Source organism: Rhineura floridana, chromosome 2 (genome assembly GCF_030035675.1).
Source record: "Rhineura floridana isolate rRhiFlo1 chromosome 2, rRhiFlo1.hap2, whole genome shotgun sequence".
NCBI lineage: Eukaryota > Metazoa > Chordata > Lepidosauria > Squamata > Rhineuridae > Rhineura > Rhineura floridana.
In genome coordinates, this window is record NC_084481.1 from 173509880 (window position 1) to 173526948 (window position 17069).

A 17069-nucleotide genomic window follows, 5' to 3' on the forward strand; every position below is an offset into this window, starting at 1 on the left:
CTTAGGGGCTGCCACAGAGAAAGCTCTCTCCCTGGCCATTATATCCCAAACTTCTGAGGGTAGCGGAACTACCAATAGGCCCCTTCTGCCAATCTTAACACCCAAGAGGGTCTGTAGGGAAGGAGATAGTCTTTGAGATATTTGGAACCTAAGTTGTTGGGCTTTAAACACTAACTTGGGCACCTCGAATTGGGCCTGGAAACCAACTGGCAACCACTACAACTGTTTTAGAACAGCATATTGGTGACACTTCACTCCAAAACTCCTGGTGACTGCTCCCATCGGCTTCATATCGATGTTAAATATCATGGGGGACAAAATAGATCCTTGTAGAACACCACAGGAAAGCTCCCACGATGCCAGACAAAAGCCTCCCATAACTATTTTCTGGAAATGTCCCTGGAGATAGGAGCGGAACCACTGAAATACAATGCCCCTAGCCCACACCTCCCTGAGCCGCTCCAGAAGGATACCATGGTCAGTAGTATCAAAAGTCACTGAGAGGTCAAGAAGAACAAGCAGGGTTGCACTCCACACATCTCTTTTCTAACAAATGTCACCAACCAGGGTGAGCAAGGCAGTTTCAGTACCACAACCAGGCCTAAAGCCAGAGTGAAATGGATCCACATATTCAGTTTTCTTTAAGCATGCCTAACGTTGGGCTGTCACTACCTTCTCAAGCATCTTGCCCAAAAAAGAGATTTGCCGCTGGGCGATAGTTGTTTAATACTTCTCCATCAGAGGAGGAGTTCTTAAGAAGGGGATGCACCATCACCTCCTTCAAGGCAGTTGATATTCCACCCTGCTCCAGTGAAGAATTAATCACTCCCTGGACCCACCAAGTCAACCTCTCACAGCTAGATCTAAGAAGCCAAGATGGGCAAGGGTCAAGGGGGCAGGTGGTCGGCTGTCCACAACCTCAGGCTGCAATAATCGAAACTGATACAGATGGAATAGACAGTGTTCTGGACACCTCTATTGGACTTGTTCTAACCCTGGCTTCCAACTTGGTCTGAATCTGAGAGATTTTGTCCGTAAAGTGCCTCCCAAAGTTGTTGTAGTTGGCTTCCGAGGGTGTCACAGCAAAGCTCTCTTGGCCCAATGACAAGAGCCCATGTACCACTCAGAAAAGCTCTGTTGGGCATCTCCTTGCAGATGCAATGGTAGCAGAGAAGTAGGCTTTCTTCCCTGCCGCCACTGCCACATGGTAGGTACGATAATGTGACCTCACACATGCTTGGTCAGATTCAGACAGAGATTTACACTACCTGTGCTCTAGCCATCTACCCTCCTATTTCATCACACACAGGTCACTAGCAAAAATAAAGAACATGGCTTTGAGCAGGGATAGAGAACCTGGGACCCTCCAGATGTTGTTGAACTACTACTCCCATCATCCCAGACCACTGGTCATGTGGCTGGGGTTGATGTGGCTTGTAGTTCAGCAACATCTGGAGGATAACAGGTTAGCCATCCCTGGCTTGAACAAGCACAGTGGGTCCTTCCCCCAGATATTGTAAAAAAAAACCCACCAGCTGCAGTGCATCTGGGATTAGGGCTAAGAGATTTTAAAATGAAGACTGTGACTTTCAGGCATGCTCAAGCCCCGGAACCTCTTCCTTCAGAAGTACTTAGTCTCAGAATCTGTTTTCCTTACTGCCTTGCTGTGGTAAACACTTTTACTTTCTGGCAGCCCAACTCACAGTAGGAAGTAGTTTGGATTTTCCCCCCAATACACAGCTGGAAGCCACAATGAATAATAATAATTAAAAAATTGGACAGAAAATTATTATAATGTAATTAAAACAGTCATCTGCAAGCTACAATGAGAGCAAGCTGTGGTCCTGGCTTTTTTTTCCTCTTAAAGAATTTCATTCGAACTTATGCTAACATCTGCCTCCTTGGAAGGTTAAGTTCTTAAGTAAACTAATTTCCCAGTGGATTGGGAAGATAAAATTAACACTGTGTGATAATTTAGTATTGCACAAAAAACAGAGGCTGATTGCCCTGCTGACCAAGAGATGTTCTTCAAACTGTGTGTGTGATTTCCAAGAGGAAAAAAACAGCAAATGCAAAAGAACCATGCAGTATGAAATCTACTGTGCTGTGTCAATATTGTGGCATGCCACCCCAATCTCCAAGCAGTGAGAGATTTCCAGGGGTCCCTACGCTTACCCAGGGGTTTGGTTTCCTTGGAAAGAAGGTGAGTGGAGTCTGTGGTGTCTTTATGAAATATTTATTTATTTGATTTCAATCCGCTCCTCCTCCCAGCAGGAGCCCAGGGTGGCAAACGAAAGCACCAAAAACATGCCCAAACATCATAAAAACAGACTTTAAAATAGATTAAAACAAAACATATTTAAAAACATTTTTTTAAAAAAGCTTTGAAGACATCTTAAAAAGGGGGGGAAGGTTAAAAACATATTGGTTTTTTAAAAGGTTTAAAAAACATATTAAAAAGCAATTCCAACACAGATGCAGACTGGGATAAGGTCTCAGCTTAAAAGGCTTGTTGACAGAGGAAGGTCTTCAATAGGCGCCGAAAAGATAACAGAGAGAGGGAATTCCACAGGGTAGGTGCCGCCACACTAAAGGTCCGTTTCCTATGCTGTGGTGAATGGACCTCCTGATAAGATGGTATCTGCAGGAGGCCCTCACCTGCAGAGCTCACTGATCGACTGGGTATATGAGGGATAAGACGGTCTTTCAGGTATCCTGGTCCCAAGTTGTATAGGGCTTTGTACACCAAAACTAGGACCTTGAACTTGGACTGCATTAGCAGTCCAATAGATCTTTCTTTTTCCATCAGGCTTACAGGAGGCACCCTAAAGCCATGGTAGCCTCTCTACCTCTCTACCTCTCTACCTCTAGCCTCTCATGGTAGCCTAAAGGCATGGTAGCCATGCCAGCCTCTCTGCCTGCCTCTAGTTCCCAGCCTTTCTTCAGACTCACAAGCCTGAAAAACATAAAGCCTCTCCTTGGCCTCAGGAAGGGGAGGGGGTTCCCTGAAGAGTTTCAATAACAATAGGATCTCCCTAGTTCTTTCGCCAGTTAATGGGCACTTGATAGACCTATTAACCCACCTAGCCACTCTATTAGATTAACAAAAGAGACTCATCTGAAAAGGAGCAGGTTTCTCCGCTGCAGAGCCCACCTCCAGGTGCAAGGTTCCAAATCAGAGGCTGGAAGGGGACTCATAGAAATCATCCATCTCAACCCCCAAACCCGTAACAGAATTCTTCATAATAAAATGTTTTGTTAATATTCTATGGATAGGATTATCAGCCCAGCGCCAGAATTGAGGGGACCCGGGACAAATTTTTGGGCTCTATAAAAAGCATTGTGAGGTGCAGGTTATCTTTCTTTGGGGTTCAGATGCAGGTGCAGTAGAGTTTTGAGTTGTCTGTTGAAGTGTTTAAGCTGTGCTTCCACCTATGCTCAACCTGTATATTTGTAAACAAACAATAGTATTATGAAATGCCATAAGCTTCCAGTGACCTCCTTCTGAAGGAAACTAAGATCAAATTGCACCCCTGGAATTTCTCCCAACTTGGAGAGTGGGGGGGCATGAAACAATATAAATCACTCAGCCACCCACACAATTGTTCACATCACACAGTTATAGAATGTCTAAACTACCAACAACAACCAGAAACTATTATTTCTTATTTTTAAAAGTTGCTATCATTAAGTCTTTCCCTGGTAGAACTGAATCCTCTGGCATATTCACATGGCAGTAGGAATGGATGAGAGAGGGGATATGTATTCTGTATGGCCAGATTCTTGCTGTCGAATGGAGGACTCTGGGAAAGAAAAGCTCTCTACAATGATGAGAGTTCCCAGCTGGCCAGAAGTTTTATACTTTTAGGAAAATGGCATACTGCACATGCTCAGAGATTTTCAGCTCAAAGTGTGAAACTTCATGAATGAAGCCTTCCTCCTTGACATTTAGATGTTTAGACCTCCACCCTAGCTTCTGTGAGTTCACACAGTGCTTCAAGAGTATTATCACAATATTTGTTAAAATTAAAGCAAAGATTTTCAACACAATACGCAAAACCCTCATTAAATTTCAGTGCAGCTGTCACTCCAATAGCAAAATCAGGTATTAACTATTGACAGAAATCGAGCAAATGGCTGAACAGGCACAAGGGTATGCTGCAAGTTTGTTTGTTTTTTGCAGGTCCCACTTGTAGCTCCATAATAGCACTTGCATTTCAAAATAATTACAAGAGGTCATAGTTTCCTCAAATATTATATGCCAAATTTTCAATCCTAAATTTTAAAGATATAGGCTGCAGTCCTATGCACACTTACTATGGAGTATATCCCATTGAAATAAGTGGACTTGACTTCTTAGTAAACATGTTTAGGACTGCACTGCACACCAACTATAAATATAAATATAAACATAAATATATAAAAGCTTTCAGATACTTAAGAATGTCAAGGACCTTTTATTAATAGTTTCAAATGGCAATGATTGTAAAGCACAAAAGAAAGTTCAGCAAAGACTGGTATTTTATGGCTAATCATTAGACCTGAGGTTTTATGGCCACAACAAAAACCATATGGAACAATGAACATACAGAATGAATTAACTTGAGAACACTGAGAAACGAAAGGTCTAATTTATCACAAGTACAAATGGAATGAATTTCATGCAATGGCTGAAGATCAGAGAAATGAATGAAGAACATACCCATTCGGAGAGATCTCTAGGCTAGCAAAGTTGAAAACAAAATAGTAAATGAAAAAATTAGTCTCACAAATAATGTGTGTGTGTGTGTGTAAAACAGTTACATAAAACAAACTCAATACAATATTTTGGCAAATACATATATATTGAAGTGGTAAAGGAATGTAGTTTAATTTTCAATTGAAATAAGCAGTAATGATGGGCACAATCCACCAGCAAGTTCTTTTGCACATGCACCCCATCCAAACAATAACAGCCATGTAAGACCTAGGTGTTATTGCAATAGGGTTTGCGCAGGTGGATTGAGTCCACTATATTATTTAACATTCATTATCTTCAAAAGATGATACTTTCAAGAAACTGAGTAGTATGCAGCATGCTAAATATAAACTTGAGCTGCAGGGAATAGTAGATCACTGCCATAGTTCTGCAGCAGCAAAGAAAGTTGTCAACATGTAAGTTGGCTGCTCTTGCATTTACCATGAAAACCCATTGCGATACTTTAGCTGGCACATTTACTGTTGTTCTTCCTTGTAGCTTTCCTTACAAAGATGGCCCTCAGGTGAACTCTTTCTCTTTCTCTCTCTCTTTTTTTGCTCACCAGTGGTGAACCTAGTATTAATCAACAGTCTCAGACTAGTTTCTTTTTTTGACAATTAAGTGTATAAATTCATTATGCTGACCAGGACTCTTATTTACAATAATAAAAGCAGAAGTTCATACACATGCCAGACACACACTCATCAGGTACTAGACCCAGTCCAAAGATCTTCATACAAAACAGCAGTTACATACCCTTTGTGCACACAAGAATCTGCTCATTCCCACCTACCGTGTGTGTGTGTGTGTGTGTGTGTGTGGGTGGGTGGGTGGGTGGTTTCAGCCTGCCCAGCCTTGGCAATTCTGATGTGGAAAATTCAGCACTTGTCCATCACAAGGAGATGTGCCAGATCTTCCTATTATATGGACATCTGATTGAAAATGCACTCTATGTGGGGCTGCCTTTGAAGACTGCCTTTGAAGACGGTTCGGAAACAGCAGCTTGTGCAAAATGCAGCGGCCAGATTGGTAACAGGGACCAGACGGTCCGAACATATAAAACCGATTCTGGCCCGCTTGCATAGGCTGCCTGTATGTTTCCGAACTCAATTCAAGGTGCTGGTTTTTACCTATAAAGCCTTACACAGCTTGGGACCACAATACCTGATGAAATGTCTCTCCCGATACAAACCCACCCGAACACTACGTTCAAGATCAAAGGTCCTCTTCCGGGTGCCTACTGGGAGGGAAGCTGTGAGGCTGGCAACAAGGGAGAGGGCCTTCTCAGTGGTGGCCCCCAAATTATGGAATTTGGTTTACATTTATTTAAACATTACTTGCTTCACATCTTGTGGTGGATTCAACCAATTCTATACTGTGAGACACAGACTTTCCCTCCAACTAGAGTGTCAGTCATCTGGAAAGAATTACCACATAAAAAGCCAAGTGTTATCACACAATCACAAACCATCAACCTTTGAGTTTGGTCAAATCAAGCTTCTCTGTATGGGGGCCATCCTTCAAGCATCTCATCATCAAATAGGAATGAAGGGCAAAATTAGCAAGTGTAATAATGGAGGGATTTAGCATTGGCAAATCTAATATGAGGCACAGTATGACAAGGGGGGTGGATTAAAAAGTCCTTTAAAATAGGATACTTTTATTCTGGATAGTTGGTCAGCACACAGAAACAATTTCTATTTCCCATCATAAGTAAATAGTATAAAACCCAAATAGGCTACCATCACTCAACTTCCACCTTCCTGTTTAAAAATAATTCCCTCTGGGCTTTCCTGCCTAAAGAAACCCTTATGGTCTACTTGTTATTCCACAGTTTCTGGCAAATTAATGCACTACTTTTATGTTACTGCTGAAAGAAAGAGGAAAATACTAAAAGTATATTTAAATAATAATAAGCCCAGAGAAGCATGAAAATTCCTAGTCAAAAAAGGGTCCCCTTTTAATAATGAAGCAAGTTTGGAATAATTTAACATTTATTCAAAAAGAAAACGGCTGCCAGCATTTATATTTATGCATACTATTTTCTACTTCTGAGAATCCTTGTGTTCTAATACAGGTCTTGTACATCACAATTCCACTTTTCCCTAGCATTGATTTTGACAGGTGCCTTACTAGATGCCCAGTAAGGGGGAAACTGTAGAAACATTTGGCTGTAGGAAAGCTGATTTGCATAATTACAGTTTCTTTCCATGTTGCTCCAATAGTCAAGAGTTTCTTTATGCTCTGTTTACAGGAAAATGCATAAAAATTTATTCCATGATTAAATATATAAATAAATGTAGGGAAATATCAAACAGCTTTTGCAGAGGGAACAAAAGCAACAGCATGAGAAATAACAGAACAGCTTATATAACTGATAGGCCAGCTCATCAGGCAGCGCAGACGGAAGTGAGGAGACACATTTGGTGTTTTAATTTGTTGCAGCCCTCATATCAAAGGACTTTAGACAATTATTTCAACCAACGTTCAATGACCCAGTTTGCACATCGCATCAAACCATAGTTAAAAACAAAGTATGGTTTAATGTAAACAAGCATTGCACTTGTGCACACTAATTTAAAGTCTGCATGGCATATCTTCTCCACTAGTGCTGCACCATCAAGAAACAATCCAGAATCTGGCATCTCGTGACATCCAAATTCAGACTAGGATTCCCCATACAAAGCATGAGCTGTAAACCAAGAACAAAACCTTGCTTACTTCTTTTGGTTTGTTTGAAGAAAAATAAACCAAGAGCCCAGGATGCTCATATGCCCATCATATGCTCCATGATCCTGCTCCTTCTCATTAAACCATAGTTTGATTTTAACTCTGGTTTAATCTGAGGCATCTATGTGTTATGTGTAAACTATTTTATTCCAGGATAGGTGCCAGCGATTATCTTATTACAAGTAGACTACAGCTATCTTAGCAAAAATCTTTCATTCATGTGCATAATTACATTTAGTCATTTCTCAGAGGTACCTAGGACTAAACACTCTGATCTATGGACACACAGGCTCCATGCGCTGCCACACATGGGAACTCTGATGTACACATAGGGGAGTTGGACATAGTAATATTTGCCCATGCACTGCAATGATGGGAACAGCTCTCTGCACATATCTCTGTTGCACTTACACACCTCCTGACAAAGAACTGGGGTTGTTTACTCTAGTTTACCGCAGGGTCGTGTTCAGATTATGAGACACAATATCCGGTATGCATGTATTTATGTAAAAAAGAGCATGTTTTTATTCCTTATGGCTGAAGATAGAACCATAAAAATGGATAGGAAATTAGGCAGTGCCTTTCCTTCTAAATGCTCTGAGACTAGAGGGGATATGAGAGTGGCTTCCATTAGTGAAAGTACAAAACATAGTCCATCTCTCTTGCCCACCCATTTCTCCCGTTCGCACCTACTGTTTATCCCATTATTCATCTGTCCCCTTATTTTTGACTTGTTCGCAAGTATCTACCTTGACATGAGCGTCATTGACATTATTAGTGCAACTGATCCCAAATGGGTTTTTTAAATTAAAAATCAGATTGGATTGACATATAAGTCCAAATAATAACTGTATTATTTGTAATTTTATTGATATGTTTTGTTTGTAAAAAAATGACTATATATCTGATAGCTTACTTGCTTTAAAGTAAAATTCATATATATAAGTGAATGTGATGTTTTAATGCTTTATACAGAACAAAAAGGATAAAATTCTATACTTCTTATGTACATTTGTTTAACTGCCTGGCTATCTAACAACTCCCCATGAAAGCACAAAAGAAAACCTTTGTAGTCTTTTCATTTATTTTCATTCCAGAATTTATGCCTTTGTATATTCAAATATCTATATCTATTTATTTATATATTATTAAATTTGGCAAAGTGCCTCACACACAACTCTTTAAATCAAACTTTAACGGCAACAAGAAAAATAGCACATTTATACATGAAAAACAGACTGGAGTCAAAAAAGGTTATTCATACTTTGATCCCTTTTTTAAAATAAAAATGGAACTTAAGTGCTTAACTATCAGGTTATCATTGTCCCGCCCAGAGTCAGAGAAACCAGACGGAGGCGAGGTTTGTTGTAATTCTCATTTTATTAGTGTGCTGGTTACATCCAAAGCAGTACGCTTCATAAACCTGTCTACTCTGACTCACTACTTTCCTTAACTATCCTACCTAAACAGTCTCTGCAGCATGTGAGGAGAGTTGACTCAGCACTAGAGTCCGGGAGGGCACCTGCTTAAGTAGGGAATGTCTTTGTGCGTACAATCTGACTCCTCTCCCTGATCTAGCTCCCCGTGTGCCTGGGGCACAACAATCATGTTCTCTGAGCATGTTAATGATACAATGTTATCACCTGCCATGCTCACATGGCAGCTCTCAGAATGGGACAGTAGGGCACCAGTATAAGCATAAGACACTGCTGGTCCTCAGCCCTGCTGCCAGTGTACCAGAAACCATTGCTATTGTTATGCTACCACTTGCTTCCTGCCCTTGGGGCAGCCCAGTTGGACCTCAAAACGGAAGTTACATGGATCTGTCAGAACTGGGCAGGGTTAAGAGTTGGTAGGGTCCTTTTTGCTCCATGAAACATTTGGGATGCTAGGAGCTAAAGGAGACTGTGACAGCCATGCCCCCTTAGAAAGTCCACAAGTGGGGAAATAGTTGCCTTGTTGAGAATTGGATACACCATTTTGTGTCTTTGTACCATTGTGTATAAGACAGCTAAACAGGAGCAGATTGCCTATTCAACTGAAATGCGCAGGTCTTAGGTCCTTGTCTGCACACCCTGCAACATGGGTGCTGCTTCCACATGGTGTGACCCCACACTGGAGGAGTGTATATATGAATAATGTGATCTTGTGGACAGATCAATTGGATGAGTCCTTTCTGCCTGATGATCATCTTCCTTCCTGGCAAGGTGCCAATTGGGAGAAATTGGCTCCTCTTAGCAGCCATTTCCTTCTGGTAGTATTGATCTCTAAAGAAGGATGGCTTGGGGAGGGTAATATTATTTTTGGATGATGCCAAGTAATTAAATGTACCTAGGATTCCTTAAGAAATGGCTGAGATTTAGGGGGGAAATGAGTAAATAAAAGACTACCTCAACAAACAAAATGTAATATTGACAATATTATCAAATGCATTCTGAATAGCCTCTTTTGAAAGACTCCTGGATCAAGGCAGGAAGGCAAGAAACAGTTTCATCTTGCATTACTGGCATTCCATGACACCAAAACAAACATCCTCTTACTTACCCCTTCACTGGAGTTGTCGCCTGTGTTAGCAAGCATTTCCTGCAGGGCCCTGACAGATAAAGACTGCTCCAGCACAAAGTTACAGATGCAAAGGTCAGGAGGGACATACTGTAAAAATAAAACAAGCAGCAAAAATCAGTGCATTGTCTGACATTGGGGGCTCTCACCCACATAAGCTTTTGTCACAATATAGTTGTGAGTCTTTATGCTGCCTCTTTGTTGTTTTTGCTGCAACAGCCTTGTACACCTACCCCTCTGAAAAGATCAGTGAAAGACTGCAGATAAGAGTAAACAAAGTGCATAGCACTTAGGGATGGAAAGATCTGTCTCTTTCGGTTCTCTCTCTTTCTCATTTTCCCAGTGTTAAATTCAGTTCTCTACATTTCTATAGCGATCTGCGATTTTTTTTAAAAAAAAAATCCTCATGAAAATTCTCCACCATCTTAGTGCGAATTTCTCCAAATAAACACATTTTTGTAGACAGTTTTGACAAAAGTACACATTTTTGCAAGCCATTTCTCATCATTTCATGCCTTTTTGCATGTTATTTTCACTCCTGTATTCATTTTTATGCACTTTCCCCTAATATATGCATTTTTGTAAATGTTTAGTTGGCGAACTTCAACCCCCCCCCAATTCTAATAAATGCAAATTTCAAAGGATGGCTGTGTTTCAGTTCTCATATTGTTTCAGAAATTGCAAATTTGATAAATTCTGCTAGAAACGCAAACTGAATAGAATTATCCCCCATCCATAATATGGCTCTCAAACATATTGCACACTTCTTTACATAGGACAGGTTCCCTGTAGACTATATGCTCACATTTTTAACCGTATATCCTAAAGGCACTGCATGTAAAGCAGGCCCATGTGAGAAGTGCATAAATCAAACACAAGCATAATGGGATAGGAACAGCTGCCTCCCTTCAGTTTTATTTAATTTCCATATTAAGTCCTAGCCCAAGACCATGTACAATCAAATCAATAAAATGCATATTAAATAATCTTAAAACACAAAAACAGTGAGCAGAACAGCAAAATAATAATAATAATAATAATAATAATAATAAACACAGCTCACCAAAATCAGTTATCAGTTTGCATCCAAAAATTTAAAGGAAAGTATGTCTTCTGTTTCTTATAGTCTGATCTGGGGCGGGGAACCTGTAGCCCTCCCCAGACACTGATGGTATGACAACTCTCAACATCCTTGACTATTGGTCATGCTGGCTGGAGCTGACGAGAATTGGGAGTCACAGGTTCCTTATCCTTGGTTTGGGTGATTTGGAGCTTTGCCACAAAACTCATTTAAAAGTACTAAAGGTTTTGGCTTGAATAGCACTATACTGGTGGTATTTAAAATATTTGATTTAAAATATATCAAAACTTAATACTGCAAAAGCCATGTCAGTGACTGTTTCCTAACAGTTTATGTGAGACAAGCAGAAGACAAAAGCTTTGAGCAACATGTCCCTATTTTTCATATTCATAGCCAAGGGATTTATTAGGCTAACTAGGTGACATAATAGGAAAGGAAAAATTCCCTGTGGCTAATTTGATTATGGTGTCTATAACTCTAGTTTTCATGATTCTTTCATTATGGATACACAGATCATAGAATCATAGAGTTGGAAGGGGCCTATAAGCCATCGAGTCCAACCCCCTGCTCAATGTAGGAATCCAAATTAAAGGTGGCTGTCCAGCTGCCTCATAAATGTCTCCAGTGTTGGAGAGCCCACCACCTCCCTAGGTAATTGGTTCCATTGTCATACTGCTCTAACAGTTAGGAAGTTTTTCCTGATGTTCAGCTGAAATCTGGCTTCCTGTAACTTGAGCCCATTCTTCCTGCACTCTGGGACAATTGAGAAGAGATCGTGCCCATCCTCTGTGTGGCAACCTTTCAAGTACTTGAACTGTGCTATCATGTCTCCCCTCTGTCTTCTCTTCTCGAGGCTTATGGGGCTTTGTTTCTAATCCACTGATCATTCTCATTGACCTCCTCTGAACCCATTTCAGTTTGTCTGCATCCTTTTTAAAGTGTGTCCACAACTGGACACAGTACTCAAGATGAGGCCTAACCAGTGCTGAATAGAGGGGGACCAATATTTCATGCGATTTGGAAACTATACTTCTGTTAATGCAGCCTAAAAAGCATTTGCCTTTTTTGCAGCCTCCTCGCACTGTTGGCTCATATTCAGCTTGTGATCAACAACAATCCCAAGATCCTTCTTGAATGTAGTATTGCTGAGCCAAGTATTCCCCATCTTATAACTGTGCATTTGGTTTCTTTTTCCTAAGTGTAGCACTTTGCACTTATCTCTGTTAAATTTCATTCTGCTGTCTGTTGCTAATCTCAGCATGTCCGATGTGCTTTAAGCACCAGCATCTATTAATATGATTCAGACATGGCAAAGCACAACATACACCTTGAGATCAGAATTACTAGGCCCTGGTTCACATTTATTCAACAAACGTTCCTACAGTTTTCTCAAGGAACATACCACAGTGGCAGATAAAAAGAAAGCTAATGCATGGGAGTGTGTATCACCTCTTATTATTTGGTCTGTGACTACAACAGGTTGGAACAAGTCTACATATGTCTTGTCATTGTTTTAAGGTGAAATTAACATTGTGAATAACAAATACTAGTCTGGAGCACAGAAGAGAAGTTGCACAGAAGACCAACTTCTTGGGATCAGTTTCGGTTGATGTGGCCTGTCGACATGGACAAGGTGCTTGTAACAATGTGGTCAGCAACATGTGCTTTCGACCCTTGCCCTTCCTGGCTTATTAACGTTTGCTGAGGGGGTATGACAAATTGGATCCAGGGTGTGGTCAATGCCTCTTTGTGGTACGGAGTGGTTCCAATCACCTGAAAGAGGCAGTGATCCAACGACTCCTGAAAAAGCCCATCCTGGACCCATAGGTTTGTGACAAATACCAATGCTGTTCCACAACTATATGAAGCACTTGGGAATGGTCATCAGGAGATTTGGGGCATGGTGTCAGCAGTATGCTGACGACAACTAGCTCTATTTCTCTGTAACATCTGAATTGGGAGTGGACATGCAAGCCGTGATCCAGTGTGTGGACTTGGTGGTGGGCTGGATAAAGACCAATAAACCGTGTCTGAATCCTAGCAAGAAGGAGGTGCTTTGGGCTGGTTGTTACCACGTTCAGATAATTTGTCAATTGCCTGCTTTGGGTGGGATCATACTCCCTCTGAAAGAGCAGGTTCATAATCTGGGGGTGCTCCTGGATCCATTTTAGTCGCTAGAGGGCCAGGTGACTTCAGTGGCAAGGAGTGCCTTTTACCAACTTTAGCTAGTAAGATAGCTGCAGCCGTTTCTGGACCAGGATAGCCTGACCACTCTTGTTCATGTAAGAACCTCCAGGCAACCTCCAGGCTGGATCACTGTAATGGTTCTATGTGCGGCTGCCCTTGATGTTGGTCTGGAAGCTGAAACTGGTGCAGTGCTGCTCATTGGGGCAGGGTATCACCAACATGTTACCCTGCTGCTAAAAGAACTGCATTGGCTGCCCATTAGCTACTGGGCCAAGTTCAAAGTTCTGGTTTTGGTGCACAAAGTCCTAAGCAGCTTGGGACCAGGATATCTGAAAGATCATCTTACTCATATATCCAGTTGATGACTGCGCTCTGCAAGTGAGGGCCTCCTACAGATACCATATTATCAGGATGTCCATTCCACACAACATAGGAAACAGACTTTTAGTGTTGTGGCACCAACACTTTGGAATTCCCTCTCCTTAAATATTAGACAGGCACCATATCTTTTGGGCGCCTACTGAAGACATTCCTCTTTCAACAAGCCTTTTAAGAAGTGGCCTTATCCCAGTCTGCATCTGTGTTGTAATTGCTTTTCAGATGTTTCTAAAATGTTTTGTTTTAATATCTTTTATTTTTAAGATATGTTAGAGTGCTTTTAATGTTTTTATTTGCTGCCCTGGGCTCCTTCGGGGAGGAAGGGCGGAATATAAATGTAAAAAATAAATTAAATAAATTAAATAAAATATGAACAAGCAAAAAAAAAAAAATTCAGGCAATTTTGTTCAGCCTAGACTTTCATGTGGTGATGTGGGATATAGTGAAAGCCAGTCATCCGATGCTCAAGCATTATTATTAGAAGAAAAACATTATGAGGATTCTGCTGAAGTAGAACAGACATGCACTAGCACTTCTCAGAATAAGGACAGATTGATCCCATATCTCATTACTGAATACTTCATTGTGCATTAAGTTGACTGTACACTTAGCACACCAGAGGAAATCCTCACATTTTACCTTTTCTTTCATTTTTGTGACTAAAACCAAATATGAAACACTTGTTGTTCAAATATCATATAAATATTAGTGTACAGTGCTAGTGTGCAGTACTTGCAGAAAATTTAGGGCCACCTTGAATTTCTGGACCTTCTTTGTTTGTCTTGTACTAAGTATATAAAAAAAACTATATACACCATTGGAAACAGCACAAAAATTAGCCTGAACTGATATAAAGTATGTCTCAAAATAATGTTTAATGTATTTAAAAAATTGCATGTTTGATATTGGTACAGTACAGAAAGCGATTTGCTCGTCTTTTAATCTTACAAGCTATTATCCCCTGATGAAGGCCTGTAGATAACAGGCTGAAACGCGTTGGGTTTTATCAAAAATAAAAGTTCCCACTCTCCAGCATCTTGGTCTTTGCAGAGCTTGGAAAAGTTACTTTTTTGAACTACAACTCCCATCAGCCCCAGCCAGCATGGTGCTGGCTGGGGCTGATGGGAGTTGTAGTTCAAAAAAGTAACTTTTCCAAGCTCTGACCGTCTTTGACCTTCTCTTTTTGATTGGTACAGAGAGAAGCGCCTCCCACCAGATCTCAAAGCCTGAGCAGTATTGTATGGGGAAATTAGGTCTTTCAGATCACTTAGACCCAAGCCATTATTTCAGCTGATAGATGCTATGCTTTGCAGACACACATTCAATTTAGTCACTTAAAAACTTGTTTAAAGAAAGTAGTAACATTTGGTTTGCAGAAAGATTTGGGGGGGCGATTAGGCATCTTGCCCCAGGCCCAGTGCCATTTCTCAGCGGTCCTGTTCCACTGTACTAGTCTCAACAGACACCAGCCACCACTGCACACTATTAAGAACTTTTTCCAGGGCAAGCCAGGGTTCCCAGAAGTGTTTTTTAAGGTGGAGTGGGGGGCTTATTGCAGTTAAAAGACAAATCAAAAAAGGAATCCCTACTGTACTCAACAGGCAGTTCATGAGTATTATGGAATGGTAATAAATGAAAGGTTTACTATCCAGGCCGTAGCCTCTTCATTCCGCCACCTCTCTCCCTACCTCCACAGAGACTGCCTTCAGCTTACTTCAACTTGGCTTCTCCCTCCACAGCAAAGCTCTGCTGCTCCCAAGACATAGCAAGCAAAGCAGTGCAACAGGTTGCTGGGTCTTAGTCTAGAAAACATTTCTCCCTATTCTTTATCAAATAGGCCTTGTCTACAACAGCAGACGTTTTGCCTGATCATCTGAGAGGGGTGGACCTTGCCCCTCCAGGCCAGTCAGGGGCAGGGTGCTCTTGCCACCTCTGCCTACCCTCTCCTGGGCGTCTGGTGCAAAGATATTATTCTCATATCAAGCTTGAAATACTACTTCTGAATAACGTGAACATAATTCCTGGCAAGTGGTTTAAAGCACTTAAATATGCAATAAGGCTAGAGCTGTTTATCTAACAATCTCAAATGCCTTAAAAATAATCATTGACTCAGTTTTGTCAAGCTGTTGGGCACAATAGACTAGTGTGAATCAGACAAGAATCTGTTTCATTTAGGCACTTCAGTAAGCAAGAATAATGAGATGGTAAATGGATAATGCTAATTAGCCACCCAGGGTTCTCAGTGCAAAACTCTTACATACCGTTGTGAAATAACTTCCAAGTAATTTTGCCCTTTTAAAGTGTTATCACCAATTTGGGGAACATAAGAAGAGCCTGCTGGATCAGGCCAGTGGCCCATCTAGTCCAGCATCCTGTTCTCACAGTGGCCAACCAGGTGCCTGGGGGAAGCCCGCAAGCAGGACCCGAGTGCAAGAACACTCTCCCCTCCTGAGGCTTCCGGCAACTGGTTTTCAGAAGCATGCTGCCTCTGACTAGGCTGGCAGAGCACAGCCATCATGGCTAGTAGCCATTGATAGCCCTGTCCTCCATGAATTTGTCTAATCTTCTTTTAAAGCCATCCAAGCTGGTGGCCATTACTGCATCTTGTGGGAGCAAATTCCATAGTTTAACTATGCGCTGAGTAAAGAAGTACTTCCTTTTGTCTGTCCTGAATCTTCCAACATTCAGCTTCTTTGAATGTCCACGAGTTCTTGTATTATGAGAGAGGGAGAAGAACTTTTCTCTATCCACTTTCTCAATGCCATGCATAATTTTATACATTTCTATCATGTCTCCTCTGACCCGCCTTTTCTCTAAACTAAAAAGCCCCAAATGCTGCAACCTTTCCTCGTAAGGGAGTCGCTCCATCCCCTTGATCATTCTGGTTGCCCTCTTCTGAACCTCTTCCAACTCTATAATATCCTTTTTGAGATGAGGCGACCAGAACTGTACACAGTATTCCAAATGCGGCCGCACCATAGATTTATACAATGGCATTATGATATCGGCTGTTTTATTTTCAATACCTTTCCTAATTATCGCTAGCATGGAATTTGCCTTTTTCACAGCTGCCGCACACTGGGTCGACATTTTCATCGTGCTGTCCACTACAACCCCGAGGTCTCTCTCCTGCGGTCACCGCCAGTTCAGACCCCATGAGCGTATATGTGAAATTCAGATTTTTTGCTCCAATATGCATAATTTTACACTTGTTTATATTGAATTGCATTTGCCATTTTTCCGCTCATTCACTCAGTTTGGAGAGGTCTTTTTGGAGCTCTTTGCAATCCCTTTTTGTTTTAACAACCCTGAACAATTTAGTGTCGTCAGCAAACTTGGCCACTTCACTGCTCACTCCTAATTCCAGGTCATTAATGAACAAGTTGAAAAGTA

General features: G+C 41.2%; 1 protein-coding gene across 1 annotated transcript in view; it reads right to left on the reverse strand.

Annotated features, from left to right (window-relative positions):
- RYR3 (ryanodine receptor 3) overlaps positions 1–17069 on the reverse strand; it is a 481871-nt gene that overhangs the window by 435662 nt on the left and 29140 nt on the right. Inside the window, exon 3 of the mRNA XM_061612803.1 lies at positions 10013–10120. Coding sequence (XP_061468787.1) covers positions 10013–10120 — 108 coding nt within the window. The remainder of the gene's footprint in view (positions 1–10012; positions 10121–17069) is intronic.